Source organism: Erythrolamprus reginae, chromosome 10 (genome assembly GCF_031021105.1).
Source record: "Erythrolamprus reginae isolate rEryReg1 chromosome 10, rEryReg1.hap1, whole genome shotgun sequence".
NCBI lineage: Eukaryota > Metazoa > Chordata > Lepidosauria > Squamata > Dipsadidae > Erythrolamprus > Erythrolamprus reginae.
The window spans coordinates 6,104,766-6,127,844 of record NC_091959.1 but is presented as its reverse complement, the minus strand read 5'-3'; the positions used below and the strand labels follow the sequence as shown (position 1 = coordinate 6,127,844).

Genomic DNA, 23,079 nt, shown 5'->3' with positions numbered 1-23,079 from the left:
AGAGATGCTCGCATGCAAAATAAATCAATACATTTGGAAGCAAGGACCGTATCTTTTTTCAATAGGCCTGCTGAAGTACAGTGGCACCTCTACTTACGAACTTAATTCGTTCCGTGACCAGGTTCTTAAGTAGAAAAGTTTGTAAGAAGAAGCAACTTTTCCCATAGGAATCAATGTAAAAGCAAATAATGCGTGCGATTGGGGAAACCACAGGGAGGGTGGAGGCCCTGTTTCCTCCCAGGAGATTCCTAGAGAGGCCCCACGGAGGCTTCGCCCCACCTTTTCTGGCCCTGTTTCCTTCCAGGAGATTCCTAGAGAGGCCCCACGGAGGCTTCTCCCTGCCTTTTCCAGCCCTGTTTCCTCCCAGGAGATTCCTAGAGAGGCCCCACGGAGGCTTCGCCCCTCCTTTTCCGGCCCTGTTTCCTCCTGGGAGATTCCTAGAGAGGCCCCACGGAGGTTTTGCCCCACCTTTTCCGGCCCTGTTTTCTCCCAGGAGATTCCTAGAGAGGCCCCACGGAGGCTTCACCCCACCTTTTCCGGCCCTGTTTCCTCCCGGGAGATTCCTAGAGAGGCCCCATGGAGGCTTCTCCCTGCCTTTTCTGGTTACAGCTTCAGAGGCTCAGGTTTGTAAGTGGAAAATGGTTCTTGAGAAGAGGCAAAAAAAAATAATCTTGAACACCCGGTTCTTATCTAGAAAAGTTTGTAAGTAGAGGCATTTGTAGGTAGAGGTACCACTGTACCTCCTGTTGAAGGCCAAAGCTCCTATTATGAAGGCTAGGTAGGAGAGGCTTTTTTAAAAGGACCACCAAAAGCTTCAATGGGAACAAAATTCATCATGGTAGAACGATGCGTTCTTCTCCATCACCCAACGGGAATTTAGCAGTTCGTAGTCTTGGGTTGAAGGGAGATTAAGTGTGGGTGGAATCCTGACCCCTGGAAAGGTGCTTATTCATATCGTGCAATGAATGTGTAAGTTTTCCAAGGGTACACTAGTTAAAGTGGGAATTGCATAAACTTAGTGCATAAACTTACTACCCTCCCACTGCGTCAATGGGGTGGGGTGGGGGGCAGCATCCCATTACTGGTGACATTTAATGGCCAAAGAACATACTTAGGGACATGGAAAATAAACCTATCTGCCTGGAACTTAAATCGAATTTAGTCTTGTTTTGGATAAACTCTGCCTACTTTTGAGAGCAGGGTTTCTTCTCGGCCACTACAAGGCCCATGGTGGCTTTCTTGGTCTCAAACAGGGTAGTTTCTGTGTTACAAAGGTTGAGCCACAAGGTCTAAGGGTCTTCAGGAGACCCACCATGGATGCTCACATTAGTTCTGTGTTTCTTCTGGCACTGATCGAACGAATAATTTCTTTTCAACATAGGAGATACAGATGAGGGCAGCCGCCCTGATTCCCTCTCCTCTCTTTTTCCCCCAACAAAATTCCTTGAAAACTAAGCCTCTATCTGGGAGGGAAGAGAGAATTGCTTGAATTGCTACTGGGATAAATAGTCCCACCCACCCACCCAAAAAAACCCACCCACCCACCCCCCAGTTTAGCTCCTTGAAACCCCTACAGCGTTCAATGCAGTCACAAAGCCACCGGCATTATTAAGCCCGATTGTTGTTGAAGCGACTTCTGCTTGTTGTTCATTTCCTTCTCCTGGAGATGACTTGTAGCTTGGATTTGAAGCCGGTGTGTGTAGTTTTTTTTGTGTGTGTATGTGTGTCTTTTTTTCTTTTTTTTTAAATTATTTCTTTGCTTGCTTGCTTCTTTTTTTTAAACCTCTGAGTTTTTTTTCTTTTCTTTTTTTAAATTAATTAATTTATATATATATATATATTTATATTTATATATATATTAAAAAAGCAATAGTCCTTTGGTCCCTAAACTCTAAGGAATGATATGATTTTGAAAGAAGTTAATCCAATCTCCCAGGACTGGGGCAAAAAATCCTGTGACTCTTAGCTCACTCAATCCATGGGAATAAAGATATATAGATCTATTTATATATATCTCTCTCTCTTCGGTTAGGTTCAACATCCTCTTAGTAAACTGGGTTTTTCTTTTTTCTTTTTTCCTTTTTCCTCTTTCTTTTCTTTCCCAAACCGACGGGAGAAAAACAAATTCCCTTTTTTTTTTTTTGCCATTCCCTGTTGAAAACAAAAGCATCCCCCTGGTCCAAATCCATCAGCTTTGGTTTAAGTCTTTTGTTAATCCCTCCCTCTTCTGAATCTGGAAAAAAACCGGACAAGTGCGTTTGAGAAGAGCTGGTCCGGGCCGCAAGCGTCATACACACCCGCGACCACGTCTCTCACAAAGTCTCACCTTCCGCTGCGAGGGACGCTTGTTTGTGTTTTTCTCTCGCCCTTCCTCGTTGTGATTCTTTTTTTTCCCCCAAAAAAGAAAAAAAAATTGTCTTCTACAGCGGCCCCAATTCCCGTCCGTGGAGTTTCGAGTTGGCAAAGAGCACCACAGCCTCTTTCCCCTCACAGGTCCAGGTTTCGGCCCCAACCACCAAATCTCCTTGGTGTTTGTTGGTTTTTCTCTTGCCTTTCAAGAGACCAAAATCATCGTCATCATCAAAAAGGAAAAAAAAATTCCCGAAACGAAAATCGAGTTCTAACCGATTTGAAAAAATTTAAAAGAAAGGATTTTTAAAAAGAGAGAGAGAGAGAGAAAGAAAGAAAAAAAAATAGAACGAAACAAGCTCTTTCTTTTCCCGAGCAGCTCTGCTTCGCCTCTGCGTCGAACTCTTTTTTTTTAAATCGCTTCCTTTTCCGCCGTGATATGTTGCAAAGAAAGTTAAGAAGTTCTGGATACGGCACATGGGACAAGGGGAAAATACTCTTCGTATGCCGCCTGGCATCCAATCTGCAAAACAGAGGGAGAAGGTGAAGGAGGGCGAAGAGAGTGACCCGCGTCGTCCGTGAGGGACTGCCTTCTGACTGAAGGCTTCCAAGGCCTCAAAAATGGGGGGGAAGGGAATAGTGTCCTAATCGGGGCTCCTCCAAAGGACAACAGCATTCAACGTCTGCCTCCCTCACCTGAAAAGCTGGATTCTGAAATCTGGCTAGTTTGCTAGGCCGGCGTTCTTCAACCCTGGCTGCTTTAAGACACATGGGCTCCAACTCCCAAGGAATTCTTCAGGCAGCCATTTTGAAGTTTGTGAATTGAGAAATCCTGAGGTAAAAGTCTTGCGAAATGGGTGGACTTCAACTTCCAGAAATAGACTTTGACTTCTCCATCTTGGAAATGAGAGGACTTCAGTTCCCAGAATTGAATGGAATATGGCTGGCCGAGGAATTTGGGGAGTTGAAGTCCACGTACAGTCATACCTTGTCTTACAAACATAATTGGTTCTGGGACAAGGTTCTTAAGGTGAAAGGTTTGTAAGACGAAACAATGTTTCCCATAGGAATCAATGGAAAAGCGATTAATGCGTTCAAGCCCAAAATTCACCCCTTTTGCCAGCCAAAGCGCCCGTTTTTGCACTGCTGGGATTCCCCTGAGGCTCCCCTCCATGGGAAACCCCACCTCCGGACTTCTGTGTTTTTGCGATGCTGCAGGGGAATCCCAGCAGGGGAATCCCAGCATCGCAAAAATGAGCGCTTCGCTGGCAACGGAAGTACGGAGGTGGGGTTTCCCAGAGAAGGGAGTATCAGTAAAATCGCAGCATCACAAAAAACACCCAAGTCCTCAAAACCCCTCTACGGACCTCTGTGCTTTTGCGATGCTGCGATTTCACTGAGGCTCCCCTCGCTGGGAAACCCCACCTCCAGACTTCCGTTGCCAGCGAAGCGCCCGTTTTTGCGATGCTGGGATTCCCCTGCTGGGATTCCCCTGCAGCATTGCAAAATCACAGAAGTCCAGAGGTGGGGTTTCCAATGGAGGGGAGCCTCAGGGGAATCCCAGCAGCGCAAAAACAGGTGCTTCACTGGCAGTGGAAGTCCAGAGGCGGGGCATTCCAGTGGCAGCGGTGGGTTTGTAAGGTAAAAATAGTTTGTAAGAAGAGGCAAAAAAATCTTAAACCCCGGGTTTGTATCTCGAAAAGTTTGTATGACGAGGCGTTTGTAAGATGAGGTATCACTGTATCTTAAAAGTGGTCAGAGTTGATAAACGCTGCTCTAAGATCTGTCTTATTCTGGAGTCTAAACTGGTTTCTCTCCACGGGTTTAAAAAAAAAAGGAATTGGTTCTAAATGTCCCCCAACTGGTTTTTAAATGAATGAATGGGCCAAGATTCTCCAGTTCCATTTATGTCCAAGAGATGGTCAAGAGATGTGGATGGACCCAGTTTTCAGGATTTTGTTCCCTCCTCTTGCCTATTGAATATATTTACATTAAAATATAAAAGAAAATCTCTCTTGAGATGAGATCGACTTGTGGGGATTTAGTCATCTAAAGCAAGGGCCTCCAACCTTGGCAACTTTAAGCCTGGTGGACTTCAACTCCCAGAATTCCCCAGCCAGCTTTGCTTAATATTAATAATACAGTGATACCTTGTCATACAAACTTAATTGGTTCCGGGACGAGGTTCTTAAGGTGAAATGTTTGTAAGACGAAACAATGTTTTCCATAGGAATCAATGGAAAAGCGATTAATGCGTGCAAGCCCAAAATTCACCCCTTTTGCCAGCCGAAGCGCCCGTTTTTGCACTGCTGGGCTTCCCCTGAGGCTCCCTTCCATGGGAAACCCCACCTCCGGACTTCTGTTGCCAGTGAAGCGCCTGTTTTTGTGCTGCTGGGATTCCCCTGCTGGGATTCCCCTGCAGCATCACAAAAATACGGAAGTCCACAGGTGGGGTTTCCCATAGAGGGGAGCCTCAGGAAAATCCCAGCAGCACAAAAACGGGTGCTTCACTGGCAACGGAAGTCCAGAGGCGGGGCATCCCAGCGGCGGCGGTGGGTTTGTAAGGTGAAAATAGTTTGTAAGAAGAGGCAAAAAAATCTTAAATCCCGGGTTCGTATCTCGAAAAGTTTGTATGATGAGGCGTTTGTAAGACGAGGTATCACTGTAATCATTATTTTTAATAATCTTAATAATAATAAGATTATTATTAATAATCTTGGCAACAACATGGCCTTCTCCTGGATTGGTTTTTGACCTCTTTCTCTGGCTTCTGGTCTTAGTGGGGGATGACTCATCCAAATTTTAATCAGAATTGATGCTGCTGTTGAAACATCACAGTTCAGAGCTGCTTATATACCGCACCAGATCTGTGATCTGTTGATCCTGTTACTGTGAGCTTATTGGCAAATTCCCTTAAGTTTCAGATACTTCTTCCCAGCACCCTTTGAAAATGCAGGGAACTGACTCAGAAGCTGATGCAGGGGAAACATCTGTTTGCTCTTATCTGCTACAAAAGAGCTTTGGGTATCAACCAAAGGGAGGTCTTTATGTTCTTAAGCTTGTGCAGTGGCAGTCCTTTTTTGAAAGGGTAATGCATCAACTATAAATGTAAACAATTATAATTTTCAAGCCTGGCGATCCTCAGATACGTTGGACTTGAGTTTCCATAAACTTTCGGAATCCCAGGAATTGGAAGAGGCCACTTAATCCAAACTTCCAAAGCAGAAATCCAAATTAAAGTACCTCTGGGAGATAGGTCTACAGATGATGCAGAGAAGAGGGTTATGAAAACTCAGATCCAGCACATCAGAAGTCGTGTGAGGACAACAGGATGTTGTGGCCGGTGGTTCCAACAACCAAATCAGAGGAGGAGATGTGAGAGTCAGGGAAGAGGGAAAGAAGCTGTCAGAGAGAGAGAGAGGCAGAGCCTGGGCTGTCCGTCAGCCCTCCGACGAAGTGTCAACAGCTCCCAGGTCTGGAGGGGGTTGATGAGGAAGAGGAGGAACAGCTGGGTCCTATGCCTGACATGTGGATACACAGAAGGCAGAGGAGAGGAGAACAGTGGAAATCTATGGGTCGGCCCTTGGAATGGAAGAGGCACAACTGTTAGGAAAGCCCCATCACAGGGGCTTAAGTCTTAAGGTTGCCCTGGTTTCTGGACTCAATTCAAAGTGTTGGTTATGACCTATATGGCATCGGGCTGATTACTTACGGGACCGCCTACTGAATCCCAGTGACCGATCAGGTCCCACAGAGTTAGCCTTCTCCAGGTCCCGTCAACCAGACAGTGTCATTTGGCGGGACCTAGGAGAAGAGCCTTCTCTGGGGGGGGGGGCGGCCCTCTGGAATCTCTGGGGGGCGGCCCCCCAGAGATTCATACTGCCCCCACCTTCCTTGCCTTTCGTAAGAGCCTAAAGATTCACCTATGCCTCCAAGCTTGGGGTTATTAGATTCTCCTCCCTGGCTGAAGGAATAGTGTGTTTGTTGATTGAATGGTTATGTATGTACTTTAACTGGTCCTTTCGTTTTTTAAAAATTATTATTATTATTTATTAGATTTGTATGCCGCCCTTCTCCAAAGACTTTTTAGTAGTAACTGAATTTTAATTATTTGGATTTCGATATACAGTGATACCTTGTCTTACGAACTTAATTGGTTCCGGGACAAGGTTTGTAAGATGAAAAGTTTGTAAGACGAAACAATGTTTCCCATAGGAATCAATGGAAAAGCGATTAATGTGTGCAAGCCCAAAACTCACCCCTTTTGCCAGCCGAAGCGCCCATTTTTGCGCTGCTGGGATTCCCCTGAGGCTCCCCTCCATGGGAAACCCCACCTCCGGACTTTCGTTGCCGGCGAAGCGCCAGTTTTTGCACTGCTGGGAGTTCCCTGAGGCTCCCCTCCATGGGAAACCCCACCTCCAGACGGCCGTGTTTTTGTGATACTGCAGAGGAATCCCAGCAGCGCAAAAACGGGTGCTTCGCTGGCAACGGAAGTCCGGAGGTGGGGTTTCCCAGTGAGGGGAGCCTCAGCGAAATTGTAGCATCGCAAAAACACGGAATTCCTTGAAACCCCACCTCTGGACTTCCGTGTTTATGTGATGCTGCGATTTCACTGAGGCTCCCTTCGCTGGGAAACCCAACCTCTGGACTTCCGTTGCCAGCAAAGCGCCCATTTTTGGGATTCATCTGCAGCATCGCAAAAACACGGAAGTCCGGAGGTGGTGTTTCCCATGGAGGGGAGCCTCAGGGGAATCCCATCAGTGCAAAAACGGGCGCTTCACTGGCAACAGAAGTCCAGAGGCGGGCATCCCAGTGGCAGCGGCTTGGGTTTGTAAGGTGAAAATAGTTTGGAAGAAGAGGCAAAAAAATCTTAAACCCTGGGTTTGTATCTTGAAAAGTTTGTATGACGAGGCGTTTGTAAGACGAGGTATCACTGTATATTGTCTTTTTTGTATGTTGTGAGCTGCCCTGAGTCCTCAGAGAGGGGCGACATATAAATCCAATAATAATAATAATAATAATAATAATAATAATAATAATAATAATAATAATAATAATTATTATTATTATTATTATTTATTAGATTTGTATGCCGCCTCTCTCCGAAGACTCGGGGCGACATACAAATAAACTTAAACTTAAACTAGTTCTGGGGATAAAAGGCAGAAAACAGAGATGAATAGATGTGGTAGACAACTATTCATCTCCTGGCATGTGCTGGCACTACTAATAAAGGAATCATGGCTTCAACTAGGTTTGTTGTGCTTGGGGAGCTGGATCAGGGAAGCCAGATAGGGAAATGCCGTAACGTAATCTTGCTATTTCTTCTTCTACAACCTGATTTCTTAGGTTCAGCCCCAACCGTTTAATCCAGCCATCATCGTGATTGTACACAAAGGGCACATACATCATTGTCACGTCACAACAGAGAGGAGAAAAGAAGAAGAACAAACAAAGTGGAACTTATGGGCTCAAAGAATCCACAACTAGTCAAAAAGACTGACCAATCAGCACTCCAAAAACTACCCATCATGGGCACCAATAGGGCACTGTCACAACTGCCAAAAGAGAAGAGGAAGGGGGGTGGGTGGGGAAGAAGAACCGATAATAATAAATAAATAAAAATAAAATAAAGCAGAGATATAGAAAGATCAACGTCAAGTTCATGCAACAAGATTACAACTGGCCACATGGCGTCATCGGAGAGAGGGCGATGACAACATGAGTGAAGTCACTTACAGTTTCAGATAATTTGGAAGGGAGAGTTTTGTGTTTGGATCTCGCATAACAGCTAGAGGGTTGTTAGGCAACTGTGGGGTCATCCTGGAGCTATTGATTGGCCTGGTCTGGTTAGAGATACACAATAGTGGGTGGGTCGGAGGAAACAAAAAAATATAAAGGGAAAAAAAATGAATCGGTTTGGTAAAAAAGAATCCCCAGGTTTCGTTATCGTTGCTTCTGGCGGTTCTGCGTCCACTTTAGATCTATCTGTCCCCCCCACCCAACTGTCCATCCCGTTGACCTTTCATGGAACTGGCTCCATTCAAAGTTTAAAAGAAAAGAAAGGGAGACAAATATATGGTTCCTCTCTCTAACCGTCTTTGGGTGAGATCTCGGTGGAGCTTCTAAGTCATCCAGGTCATGGTTTGTTCATTTACTTGTTTGTTTGATTCGACTTCTATGCCGTCCAACCCTATTTGGTTGTCCTGAAGGTGCTTTTTGCAAGAGGCAACTGGACTTCCTTTGATTCTCCTTGAAGACTTTTGGCTTCTCATCCAAAAAGCTTCTTCAGTTTGGAACCTTGCCTTCCTTCCTTCCTTCCTTCCTTCCTTCCTTCCTTCCTCTCCTTCCTTCCTCTCCTTCCTTCTTTCCTCCCTCTCCTTCCTTCCTTCTTTATTTACTTACTTACTTACTCACTCACTCACTCACTCACTCACTCACTCACTCACTCACTCACTCACTCACTCATTTGACTTCTACAAAAATAACAACATAAGAAGAGCCCTGCTGAATCAGGCCAAAGCCCATGGAGTCCAGCCTTCTGTGGCCCACAATGGCCCACCAATTGTCCACAGGGAACTTGAGCAGAAAGAGAAGGCAAACCCCTCCCTTTCCTTTGACCCCCAACAAATGGGACCCAAGGGAACCCTGCCTGCCTCAACCAACATAGAGGTGACACTTGGACGTCCGTTTCAATAACCATCATGGATACACTTGGCATCCATGAATCTGTCTGATCCTTCCTTGAAGCTATCCAGGCTGACAGCTGTCATTAGCTCTTCTGGAAGCAAATTCCATAAACCAACGGCCCTCTGGATGAAGAAACGTTTCCCTTTATTTGTCCTCACTTTCTTACCTATGAGCTTTAGGGAGTGCCCCCTTGTCCTAGTATTGTGTAATAAAGAATTTTTCTCTATCCACCTTTCTATCTTATCTTTATCTTTCTATCTTTCTATCTTTCTATCTTTCTATCTTTCTATCTTTCTATCTTTCTATCTTTCTATCTTTCTATCTTTCTATCTTTCTATCTTTCTATCTTTCTATCTTTCTATCTTTCTATCTTTCTATCTTTCTATCTTTCTATCTTTCTATCTTTCTATCTTTCTATCTTTCTATCATCTTTCATCTGTCTGTCTGTCTGTCTATCCATCACGTTGACCTTTCATGGAACTGGCTCCATTCAAAGTTTAAAAGAAAAGAAAGGGAGACAAATATATGGTTCCTCTCTCTAACCGTCTTTGGGTGAGATCTCGGTGGAGCTTCTAAGTCATCCAGGTCATGGTTTGTTCATTTACTTGTTTGTTTGATTCGACTTCTATGCCGTCCAACCCTATTTGGTTGTCCTGAAGGTGCTTTTTGCAAGAGGCAACTGGACTTCCTTTGATTCTCCTTGAAGACTTTTGGCTTCTCATCCAAAAAGCTTCTTCAGTTTGGAACCTTGCCTTCCTTCCTTCCTTCCTTCCTTCCTTCCTTCCTTCCTTCCTTCCTTCCTTCCTTCCTTCCTCTCCTTCCTTCTTTCCTCCCTCTCCTTCCTTCCTTCTTTATTTACTTACTTACTTACTCACTCACTCACTCACTCACTCACTCACTCACTCACTCACTCACTCATTCACTCATTTGACTTCTACAAAAATAACAACATAAGAAGAGCCCTGCTGAATCAGGCCAAAGCCCATGGAGTCCAGCCTTCTGTGGCCCACAATGGCCCACCAATTGTCCACAGGGAACTTGAGCAGAAAGAGAAGGCAAACCCCTCCCTTTCCTTTGACCCCCAACAAATGGGACCCAAGGGAACCCTGCCTGCCTCAACCAACATAGAGGTGACACTTGGACGTCCGTTTCAATAACCATCATGGATACACTTGGCATCCATGAATCTGTCTGATCCTTCCTTGAAGCTATCCAGGCTGACAGCTGTCATTAGCTCTTCTGGAAGCAAATTCCATAAACCAACGGCCCTCTGGATGAAGAAACGTTTCCCTTTATTTGTCCTCACTTTCTTACCTATGAGCTTTAGGGAGTGCCCCCTTGTCCTAGTATTGTGTAATAAAGAATTTTTCTCTATCCACCTTTCTATCTTATCTTTATCTTTCTATCTTTCTATCTTTCTATCTTTCTATCTTTCTATCTTTCTATCTTTCTATCTTTCTATCTTTCTATCTTTCTATCTTTCTATCTTTCTATCTTTCTATCTTTCTATCTATCATCTTTCATCTGTCTGTCTGTCTGTCTATCCATCCACCCACCCACTCACCATCCATCCATCTATGGACATGGAGGGCACTATGGACATCGGAGGGGAGTTGGTTCCATAGATTTGGTTCCATAGATTTGGTTCCATAGAGCAGTGTTTCCCAACCTTGGCAACTTGAAGATATCTGGACTTCAACTCCCAGAATTCCCCAGCCAGCATTCGCTGGTTGGGGAATTCTGGGAGTTGAAGTCCAAATATCTTCAAGTTGCCAAGGTTGGGAAACACTGCCATAGAGCTTCTTGGATGAGATGCAAAAAAGACAAAGTCCAGTTGCCTTTTGGGACAAAACACCTTTGGTCTCCTGGTGAATATTTATTCACAATCCTCTCCAGGATGGAGGATCCTGTGTTTCTGTTTCAAGTAGGGCAAATTAAACTTGCATTTCTACCTGTGAATGAGCAAAGGCAGAGGGGGATATTATCTGTATGGAGCACAAGTATTTGCATTCTTCGTTTTCTTTAGCAATGGGTTTCATTTTATTTTTTCTTTAGCAATGGGTAGGTAGACATCCTAGTTCCTATCTTCTGGTTGGAGGCAGATATGTTATCTTAGGAAAGCAGAAGATAGGATACTTGATTCCGGAACGTGTATACCAGAAGTTAAAATAATGGGTCAATAAAACAGCCTTTCTTCTAATAAGTTGATTCCTATATATTTCACTTTTCCACTTTGGAATATTTCCCCACCTTCCTTTTCATTCTTCTTCAAATTCCTAGCTTGCTTTGGAACCATGGAACTCAAAATGGAATAAATTATCAAAAAAAAAAAGAAGTCCTTATGGCATATAATCAAGTGCACTTAGAAGAACTTTGTCCCAGACTGAAATAGAAAGGGGGTGGTTAAAAAGGCAATTCCCTGAGGAAGGAAGGAAGGAAGGAAGGAAGGAAGGAAGGAAGGAAGGAAAGAGAGAGACAGAGAGAGAGAGAGAGAGAGAAAGAGAAAGAAAGAAAGAAGGAAGGAAGGAAGGAAGGAAAGGAAGGAAGAAAGAAAGAAAGAAAGAAAGAAAGAAAGAAAGAAAGAAAGAAAGAAAGAAAGAGAAGCTGTATAATTGCTCATCTCAATTCAGTAATATAACACTAGGAAATCATATGTAAATTATCATGAGGAATTCTACATTTGAGTTGTAAATGTACTTTCCCAATCATAAATATTCCACTATTCCACTATTCCGCCCCGAGTCTTCGGAGAGGGGCGGCATACAAATCTAAGTAATAAATAAAAAAATAAAATAAACTATTAGCACCATTTAGCATTGGTCTTTTAGAAAGCCTTCTTGACTGGGAATCTTCCTTGCTTACTCCCATTGTAGTGAACTTTCCTTAGCTAAAGTAAGCAAAGGTTTGTCAACTGAATAGAATATTTATAGTAATCAGGGTTGGACTGCGCCGTCCTTGGTGTTTTCTGAGCTTGGTGGTACAGTGTTCCCTCGATTTTCGCAGGTTCGAACTTCGCGGAAAGTCTATACCGTGGTTTTTCAAAAATATTAATTAAAAATACTTTGCGGGTTTTTCCCCTATACCACGGTTTTTCCCACCCGATGACGTCATATGTCATCGCCAAACTTTCGTCTGCCTTTAATAAATATTTTTAAATAAACTTTAATAAATAAACATGGTGAGTAGTAATCTGAATGGTTGCTAAGGGAATGGGAAATTGCAATTTAGGGGTTTAAAGTGTTAAGGGAAGGCTTGGGATACTGTTCATAGCCAAAAATAGTGCATTTATTTCTGCATCTCTACTTCGCGGAAATTCAATTTTCGCAGGCGGTCTCGGAACGCATCCCCCGCAATAATCGAGGGAACACTGTACTCTTTCACTCATTTCATTATCCTATTAGGTAACAGCATCAGTGTACTGAAGGTATTACCTGATTGGGTAATGAACAATCTGCAAGAAAAACACCAAGTTCAGGAAGCATCAAGGACTTCACGAATAAGGTGTAGCCTCTCCACTTTGAACATGTCTTACAACTACTTATTAAAGACTCATTCTATCCAAAGATCCCCAAGAACAGAGTTGCTCTCGACACTTTAAAACAATTGCTTGGTCGGGGTTGGGCAAAGTTGGCTCTTCTATGATGGAAGATATGTGGACTTCAACTCCCAGAATTCCTGAGCTAGCACGATTGGCTCAGGAAATCTGGGAGTTGAAGTCCACAAGTCATAGAAGAGCCAACTTTGCCTACTCCTGGTATTGGCATTCAACGTTATCCAAACCGTAACAAGGGATGCCGAATTGAGAAGACTCCTTCTTTGGTAGCTCTACTCAAATTTATTTGGCTCAAGTAGGATTGGAACCCAAGATCATGACCCCGTTTTGCAATTCACTCAAGGGAGAAATGATTTCAGCAGCCAACAGCACCAAAGACTTCAGAGTAAAACCCTTGATTTACGTATCTTCTCTTCGATAGATCTTTCTGCTGCTCGAGAATTCCAAAGTTGGGCCGTCTGAACCCATGGGTCTATTTTGAGCCCCCTGATTCCCTGAGCTGTTAAGTCATATCTGTTGAGGCTCTCATGATGTTACAAGCAAGAAAGAGTTCCCTTTCCTTCCGTCATCTCTCCAGATCAGAGGTCTTCCAAACTTCAACTCCCAGAATTCTCCAGCCAGAATTCTGGGAGTTGAAGTCCACAAGTCTTAAAGTTGCCAACTTTGGAGCCCTCTGCTCCAAATCATGACTTGAATTGGCAAGGAATCGTTTCATACATTTATCCCATCACATCTGAAAGACTTTTCACAAATCAAGTTCTTTCCAATCAACTTGATATCCTGGAGTAGATGACTGTAGATTAAAGTAGATTTTGAAGGGTGGGAACTGGGTAGAGAAGACCACCACCGGCTGTCTCATGGATGATCTGAACCCAGAGGAGCTGAGTGAATGGTTGGAGATTTAGGTAAGACAAAGGGGAGTAGTTTGTTACCCAAGAGGTCATCAAAAGATGGAATTAAGTCCCATAAAAGTGATGATGGCAAGCCACTTGGATGGATTTTCAAAGCATGGAAGAGAAAGAGAATTGCTGACCATTAATCATGATGGTATTGTATTCCCAACCATATCAGAGAAAGTGATGAGAATCCCCCCCTCATTCTCTTATTCTTTCATTCTCTCTCTCTCTTGTTCTCTCTCTCTTATTCTCCCTCTCTTTCATTCTCTCTCTCTCTTCTCTCTCTCATTCTCTCTCTCTTCTTCTCTCTCTCTCTTATTCTCTCTCATTCTCTCATTCTGTCTCTCATTCTCTTATTCTCAAACTCTCTCTCATGTTCTCTCTCTTCTTCTCTCCCTCTCTCATTCTCTGACACTCTCTGTCATTCTCTCTCTCTCTTATTCTCTCATTCTCTCTCTTATTCTCTCATACTCTGTCATTCTCTCTCTCTCTTATTCTCTTATACTCTCTCTCATTCTCTTTCTCTCTTATTCTCTCATTCTCTCTCTCTTATTCTCCCCCCTCTCTCTCATTCTTTCTTTTATTCTCTCTCTCTTCTCCTTTTCTCATTCTCTCTCTTTCTTCTCTCTGAGTTTGAGTATCAATAGCAGAAGGATATTCTGGAGGATTTCTCAGTGCCATTTGTAAGGTCAGGGGTCAGCAACCTTAGACACTCAAAGAACCACAGAGGTCCTAACAGAGGTTCAATTCTGGAGCCGATCGGAAGTCCGGTTCTACCACCATAGAGTCTCCTCCTAGTGCGGCATCCTTTTTCCTCTACTTGTCCCAACTGAAAGTCCTATCAGTTGTGGAGCCGACTAGGGACAGGGATGAAAGAGCCACATGCGGCTCCAGAGCCGTGGGTTGCTGATCCCTGTGCTAGGTCAACAGAAAGTGGAGTACACAGACCTTTGATCCCACCTAGAAAGTTCTTCTTGGACTTCTGTCTTGCATTCATGGGCACAGATCCTCTCTTCCTCTCTTTCGCAAACACACACTCACACATTCCCACCAAAGAGGAAATTAAGTGAACTTCACTAATACAATACTGCCACACGAACCCCAGCGACTGGTTAGGTCCTTCAGAGTCAGCCTTCTCCAGGTCCCGTCAATTAGACAATGTCACTAGGGGAAGAGCCTTCTCGGTGGGGGCCCCGACCCTCTGGAATCAGCTCCCCCTGGAGATCTGTCCTGCCCCCCACCCTCCTCGCCTTTCGTAAGAGTCTTAAGACTCATTTATGTTGTCAGGCTTGGGCTGATTAGATCTTAGCCCCTGACCAATGAATGACTGTATGATTGTTGTACGAATGTGTGTGATTGATTTTAATATTTAGGGATTCTAGACAGCTATTAATTGGATTAATATTATTGTAATTACTGTTTCATTTTTAATATGTTGTAAGCCGCCCTGAGTCTTCAGAGAGGGGCGGCATAGAAATCCAATTAATAATAATAATAATAAAATATACAGTGAGATATTTCCCTGCCAAGATATAATTTGGCTCAAACTGCCAAACTCCTTGAGATCCTCTCCTTTAAACTGAACACCCGTTTCATGGCTCCCCACTCTTACTAGTTTCCTTTGGGATCAAAGGATCCTGGGAACCGAGGACCCATTGAAATGCCAACCCAAATGACTTGGCCTTGGTGACCTCAACATGCCACCTTTATGTACATGTGTCCTGATTGATTGACCCAAGTAGGCAAGTCAAGTCATGGCATGGTGATGGCATGGCTTTCATTATTGCCGGTTTGGTATGGGCGCCCATAATTAGAAGGTGGTCATTCTGCCAACTTTGCCACCTGGGAAAGAAAGGCTGGTTTCGGCTATGACCTTCCTGAGCTTGGTTACCTGGCTGTAGCATCGCCTGCCAATGCCTTACCTGTTTTCCGAGCTGGGGTGAACAGGGGTCAGTAGGGTCGATTTGCATCTTTTGGCCTCTTTAATTGGACCTTTAGCCTCTTCATGCCGATCTGGAAGCCGTTCATGGCTTGGATGGCAGCCTGGGCACTAGTTGGATTGTCAAAACTGACGAAACCTGGGAAAGGGGTCACCAAGCCAAAGAAGTGAGTGATGGGGCAAAGGGGTTTGGCGAAGGATGAGAAGAGAAAAATGAAAGAGGGCACATTCCTTGGGTCTTAGTTGTAGGAGAAGGAATGGTAGAACTTGCGGTTGGACTTAAAAGAGGGATCAGTTTAGAATCTCTACATAGCCACAAGTAGATCAAGTCCAACCACTCTTGAATTCCATGGACCTCTATCTAACTCCAAGCAGATAGATATTGGTGTTCTCAATTGGAGATCATCTGGTTGGATAAAGGTCCACCAGAATTCAACTAGGGCATAGAAACATAGAAACATAGAAGATTGACGGCACAAAAAGAGCTCATGGTCCATCTAGTCTGCCCTTATACCATTTCCTGTATTTTATTTTAGGATGGATAGATGTTTATCCGGTCACAATTCAAAGTGTTGGTTATGACCTATAAAGCCCTTCATGGCACCGGACCCGATTATCTCAGGGACCGCCTTCTGCTGCATGAATCCCAGCGACCAGTTAGGTCCCACAGAGTGGGTCTTCTCTGGGTCCCGTCAACTAAACAATGCCGCTTGGCGGGCCCCAGGGGAAGAGCTTTCTCTGTGGCGGCCCCAGCCTCTGGAACCAACTCCCCCCAGAGATTAGAATTGCCCCCACCTTCCTTGCCTTTCGTAAGCTACTTAAAACCCACCTCTGCCGCCAGGCATGGGGGAATTGAGATACCCTCTCCCCTTAGGCCTTTACAATTTTATGCATGGTATGTCTGTATGTATCTTTGGGGTTTTTTTAATTATTATAATGGGTTTTAATTGTTTTTAGTATTGGATTATTGTTACACGCTGTCTTATTATTGCTGTTAGCTGCCCCGAGTCTCCAGAGATGGGCGGCATACAAATCCAATAAATAAATAAATAATAAATAAATAAATGTTTAAATCCAGTTACTGTGGATTTACCAAGCATGTTTGCTGGAAGTTTGAAGGATCTACTATTTCAGTAAAATAATATTTTCTCATATTGCTTCTGATCTTTCCCCCAACTAACCTCAGATTGTGCCCCCTTGTTCTTGGGTTCACTTTCCTATTAAAAACACTTCCTTCCTGAACCTTATTTAACCCTTTAACATATTTAAATCTCCCTTCTAAACTCAACTCTCAGTGCCTTGGGCTTAGTCCAAAGTCTTAGTCTATTCATGTGCCTATTCTCCCAATTTCTAACTTGGACTGTAAATTCAACTGGACTATTTCATGGATTTGATTTCTGTGAATATTCAACTTTAATCGACATTTAGTCACCTGTGTGCAACTTTGCTGATATTCCACCGTTCGGCTTAGCTAGTCCTAAAAGTTGAAAACGGAACTAACTCATAAAGGAACCTTGAAATAAGTCTGTTGGAACTTACCAAAGCATTTACTTTGGTTGGTGGCACGGTCAACGAAGACTTTGGCAGAGATGACGCTGCCGAAAGGTAGGAACATCTGCATGAGTTCTGCATCGCCAAACTCTTGGGGCAGGTGATAAATGAAGAGGTTACAGCCTTCAGGACCTAGGAGGGCAACATAGGTACACCAAAGAGGGGAAAGGACATTGTGTAAGAGCAAAAGAGACCAAGTGTAGGCAACTTTCAACTACCGAGTACAGTGGTACCTCTACCTAAGAACGCCTCTACAGTAGTACCTCTAGATACGAGTTTAATTCGTTCCAGAAGGGAGCTTGTATGTCGAACAACTCGTATCTGGAACAAATGGCTTTAGACTTTGTTTTTCCCCTCCGAGATAACCAGAAGCAAGGATTCTTGCGCCACCTAGTGGACGCTCGGCTCGTATCCCGAATTTGAGCTCGGGTCTGGAACAGAAATTTCGCTCCCATCGTGGCTCGTATCTTGGAATACTCGCATGTGGAGCAGCTCGTATCTAGAGGTACTACAGTACTTACAAACTTTTCTAGATAAGAACCGTGTGTTCAAGATTTTTTTGCCTCTTCTCAAGAACCATTTTCCACTTACAAACCCGAGCCTCCGAAATTGTAACCAGAAAAGGCAGGGAGAAGCCTCTGTGGGGCCTCTCTAGGAATCTCCTGGGAGGAAACAGGGCTGGAAAAGGCGGGGAGAACCCTCCATGGGGCCTCTCTAGGAATCTCCTGCGAGGAAACAAGGCCAGAAAAGGCGGGGAGAAGCCTCTGTGGGGCCTCTCTAGGAATCTCCTGGGAGGAAACAGGGCTGGAAAAGACAGGGAGAAGCCTACGTGGGGCCTCTCTAGGAATCTCCTGGGAGGAAACAGGGCCTCCACCCTCCCTGTGGTTTCCCCAATCGCACACATTATTTGCTTTTACATTGATTCCTATGGGAAAAATGGCTTCTTCTTACAAACTTTTCTACTTAAGAACCTGATCACGAAACAAATTAAGTTCGTAAGTAGAGGTACCACTGTATAGGCAACTTTCAACTATCGAGTATTGAACAATTCTCTTCTAAGCTGTTGCACTTGAATCCTCAATGCGTTGGGTTTTGTCAATGAACTTAAAAAGTAATTAATCCTCGCCATTGATTGGTTAAGTAAACCTTCCCCATTCAGATACCTTCCAAATGAATTGATTTTCAATTCACTGAATCCTTAGTTAAAATAGCCAACACAGGGCATAATCTCTACTGTTTTCAATACTGCCTGGGGTAGAGTAACATCTGTAATGTTTGCATACTTTTTTTACTCTTTTCTTGTACATTTATTATTATTTTACTAAGAAACCTAATGGAATGGAAGGGACCTTGGAGGTCTTCTATATTGCAAAATCTCCATTTCCTCCCCACTCCTGGGGGAAGGATACTGCAAAATCCCCATTCCCTTCCCATTCTGGGGCCATTCGGAAGGTGGCATTTGCCGGTTCTCCAAACTACCAGTTCTCCAGAATCTGTGAGAACCTGCTTGATTCCACCCCTGGTGGTGACAGGTCTCTTGGACTTCTTCTACAAAGCCACCTTCACCTTGGCCTCTTCCAAAACAGGAAGTTGCTCAAAAGAAGACCTTGTGGGCCCCTCCCTCCCTCCCCCAGGAGACCCCACCTTTGCCTTCCTCCTCACCTTCTCTCTGTTGTTGGGGAATGATGGGAGTTTGCTGTGGGAAGGCTTGGCTGATTGGTGCATAGGCGGCTGGATATGCTGCTAGAACACAGAAACAGAAGGATCAGGCCCAATCCCCCACTTTTTCATGGGGAGAAAAGGGCACGCGAAACCAAGGAATATGATCCCATGTGGGTGCGATCATGTCCCACCATGTATGTGGCCCTACTCAGTTCTGAAAAGACACACATCTCTCTCTCCCCCTCTCTCTCGCATTCTCTTATTCCCTCATACTCTCTCTCATTCTTTCTCTCTCTCTTCTTCTCTCTCTTTTCTCTCCCTCTCTTCTTCTCTCCCTCTCTTCTTCTTCTCTCTCTCATTGTCTTATTCTCTCATTCTCTCTCTCTCATTTTTTCTCTCTCTTCTCTCTCTTTTCTCTCTCATTCTCTCTCTTCTTCTCTCTTTCTCTTCTTCTCTCCCTTTCATTGTCTTATTCTCTCATTCTCTCTCTCTTCTTCTCTCCCTCTCTTCTTCTCTCTCTCTCTCTCATTGTCTTATTCTCTAGTTCTCTCTCTCTCTCTCTCTCATTCTCTTATTCCCTCATAGTCTCTCTCATTCTTTCTCTCTCTCTCTCTTCTTCTCTCTTTTCTCTCTCTTCCTCTCTCCCTCTCTTCTTCTTCTCTCTCTCATTGTCTTATTCTCTCATTCTCTCTCTCTCTCATTCTCTCTCTCTTCTTCTCTCCCTCTTCTCTTCTCTCTCTCATTGACTTATTCTCTAATTCTTTCTCTCTCTCTCTCTCATTCTCTTATTCCCTCATTCTCTCTCTCATTCTCTCTCTTATTTTCTCTCTCTCTTATTCTTTCTTTTCTCTCTCATTTTCTCTCTTCTTCTCTCTCTCTCATTGTCTTATTCTCTCATTCTCTCTCTCTCTCTCTCTCTCATACATACACATCCATGGTCCTATGCAATATCGGATACAAAGAATTCCAAGACCGAAAAGTCCACTGTCTAGCTTGGTTCATCTGGAGAGAACTTGCACTACGATGAATTTTGTATAAACTGAGTATATTGGGTAAGATTAGTAAATCCCAAACTGGGGTTGTTTTGGAGTAGGATTTGAACTTCCACTGGTCCTGCTGGCCGGGGATTGATTGATTGGTTGATTGATTGATTGATTATTCATTCATTCATTCAATTCCTATGCCGCCCTTCTCGAGGCAACTACAACATTAAATATAACAATATATTTACAAAATCTAATTACTATAAAATATGAAAATGTACTAAAAAAAACATTTTAAAAGACCCCATGGACACTCACACACATCCATCCAATCCAATCATATCTCGTATCGGCCGGAGATGGTCTCATCGCTCACGGCCCCCATGCCCGCCGGCAGAGGTAGGTACAGAACAAAGTATCCAGTGAGAATATTTCATTCATTCAGATCCAGGATATGTTCCTTGAGGGGTCTCTTCATTTTTTGGAGCAGTGTATTTGAGGATCCACTCGTATCAAACACACACAGACATCTCTAACCTCATCCTGATCTCCAAAGGGGCCAAACAAGTGACGCCAGTGGCTTCTGCCACCTCCACCCCGGTTTGCAACACAGAGGCTGCCAAGGGACAGACGCCCAGTAAGGAAGAGACCCCGGGAGGAAGGGGGAGTTGAACAGGGGGCCAAAGCAAAAGCTGAGACCTGCATAGTGCTGCATCCCTGCGTAGGCTTGTTGCAAGGGGTCTGCCACGGTGGGACTTTGAGCTGGGAAGAGAAAAGAAACATAGAAACATAGAAGATTGACAGCAGAAGAAGACCTCATGGTCCATCTAGTCTGCCCTTGTGTTGGCTTGTCTCGTGTTGTCGACAATACCGAGCAGAGAATTTTAACAGAGCGTGGATGTGTGATAAAGCCAAGACACAGACTTAGTTAAATAAGTATTATTTACATATAAACAAAATATAAACAATCCAGAATAAGCACGAAGCAAATACAGAATAATACGCACTGAGCAATTACAAGATTAGCACAAAGCAAAATACAATATAGATAAAAGCACAAAGCTTATACAAGCACGAAGCTTAAACACAGCTCCCCTGACCGAGCAAAATAATGGGCTTTTATAGCTTCAATGAGGAAGTGACGGAATAGCCTTGAATATTAACTCTTCAAGTACAAGTTAACTCTTTGAGTGCACATTAACCCTTTAAGTACAAGTTTGGTACAGTTTACAATATGCAGTTTACAATGGCAATCCCTAACAATCATGTACCCTGTACTAACACCTTGTAAGAAACATATAGGGCCTAGACATAAAAACACTCTACACAATTGAACTAGAAAAATGGGGAAAAAATATGGATTAATAATTGGCAGATGACAAAATTGACTGCATTCAAGGAGAACCAACTAAAGATTTTTTACAGGTGGCATTTATCACTGGAAGGACTTTCGAAAATGTTTCCGAAAGTCCCCCCATTATGTTTGAAGTGTAAAAAAGAAAAAGGCACATTCTATCATCAATGGTGGACATGTTTGCAGGCAAAAAATTATTGGAATAAGATAACAGATTGGCTAAAAGAAATAACGAAGGAAGAATTCGGAAAAAAAACCCCAGAATTATATCTATTGGGCATTTTCAACAAAAAATGAAAAAAGAGGTAAGCTATACACATATTAACAGCTGCTAGGATAGCATATGCCCAGCAATGGAAAACAGACAAAACACCAGAAGAAAACACAATAATTAAAAAAATATTAGACTGTACAGAGATGGATAGGATGTCCAAAAAATTAGAGGGAAAAGAAGACTCAGATTATTATAAGATATGGGGAAAGTTTTACGATTGGCTAAAGGAAAGAACAAGGGAGAAATAATCAAAATTCAAGCAAAGCAACACGTCAAATAAAAGAATAAATATTAAGTGATAAAGGAAAATTCTCCGATCGAACATTCAAAAAAGAAGTGGGGAAACTTTTGTTTCCCAAATGTTGTATTTATATGTTTTGTTTATTATTTATAGTGTTGGGCAAACCCAACTGAGTTCGGGTTCAGCACCCGAATTTTTTTAAAAGTTCAGGTTTGGCACCCAAACCTGAGCCCGAACTTTTGCTGAACTTTTGATTTCGTCGCTCAGGAAAGCGCCAGGAAGCGCCGCCGCCCAGCTGTCACCTTCCGGAACAATCGGGGCGCTTCCCGGCGCCCTCCCGAACCCGAACTTTTGCCAAACTTGTTGGGAACATTCACAAAGCTTTGTGTACAGTTTATGGAGAATCTGCAGTCGACAGAAGTACGGTTAGTCGCTGGGCACAGAGGGTGAGGCCATTAGAAGAATCCAACAGATGAACAGAGAGTGAGTCCATTAGAACAAGGAGTGGTACCAACAGGGCATACACGCCCTTGTGTCTCTCTAGAGGAAGGCCATAGAACGGGATGGAGATTACATGGAAAAATACGGAGTGTAGAAGACACATCATTCTTTCTTGTATGTAAGTTTCATTCTGTTCAGTAAATAATTGTTGAAGAAAAAAAATGTGGTGCATAACTTTCTGGGCAACCCTCGTATCTTGCCTGCATAATTAGAAAAATCTCAGGGATCCTGTTTATAGTCCACAGTACCAGCTGATTTGATCAGCCACCTCCCGGAGCTGGGAGTGTGAATATTTCTTCCTTGTTTTAGCGCCGATGGATATACAGCCCTCACCATCGCTGACGTCCCTTCCTTTGTCCAAAACCTTACCTGGGTACGGATGGATCCCATTGGTGTAAATGGTTTCCGATGCTGGCTGTCCGTTAGTCTGCGGCGGGAGAGGGCTGAACCCATTGACGCCAATGGGGGTAGCTATGCTGGGGACTGGAGCTGTGCTGATCCCTGGAGGTGTGCTTGTACCTGAAGTGGACGGAAAGAGAGAAGGCAAAGAGGGGCAGAAGGATTAGGGCAGGGGGAACCACTAAATTAAGACCGAGCGCGAAAGGAAAAGAAAGGAAGCACTAATATGGCTGATATGGTTTGTTTCCCGATAGAACTGGGGGAATCTGGGGAAACGGATAACAGGCGAGAAACTGGGGTTGTACTTGAATGAAGTTTTAAAACCATGATTTCTGCCTCAAAAAGACAATTTGTGCTGGACACTGTGCGGAGAGGGGCGGCATACAAATCTAAATACAGTGATACCTCGTCTTACGAACTTAATTGGTTCTGGGACGAGGTTCGTAAGGTGAAAAGTTCGTAAGACAAAACAGTGTTTCCCATAGGAATCAATGGAAAAGCGATTAATGCGTGCAAGCCCAAAACCCACCCCTTTTGCCAGCCGAAGCGCCCGTTTTTGCGCTGCTGGGATTCCCCTGAGGCTCCCCTCCATGGGAAACCCCACCTCCGGACTTCCATTTTTTTTATGCTGCAGGGGAATCCCAGCAGGGGAATCCCAGCAGCGCTTTGCTGGCTATGGAAGTCCGG

General features: G+C 43.8%; 1 protein-coding gene across 1 annotated transcript in view; it reads right to left on the bottom strand.

Annotated features, from left to right (window-relative positions):
* Positions 1–2,663: 2,663 nt before the first annotated feature.
* The window catches only part of CELF6 (CUGBP Elav-like family member 6), a 97,917-nt gene continuing 77,501 nt past the window's right edge, over positions 2,664–23,079 (bottom strand). Inside the window, 6 exon segments of the mRNA XM_070762885.1 lie at positions 2,664–2,872; positions 15,411–15,566; positions 16,967–17,110; positions 18,641–18,721; positions 20,323–20,385; positions 22,363–22,512. Coding sequence (XP_070618986.1) covers positions 15,439–15,566; positions 16,967–17,110; positions 18,641–18,721; positions 20,323–20,385; positions 22,363–22,512 — 566 coding nt within the window. The 3' untranslated portion in view covers positions 2,664–2,872; positions 15,411–15,438.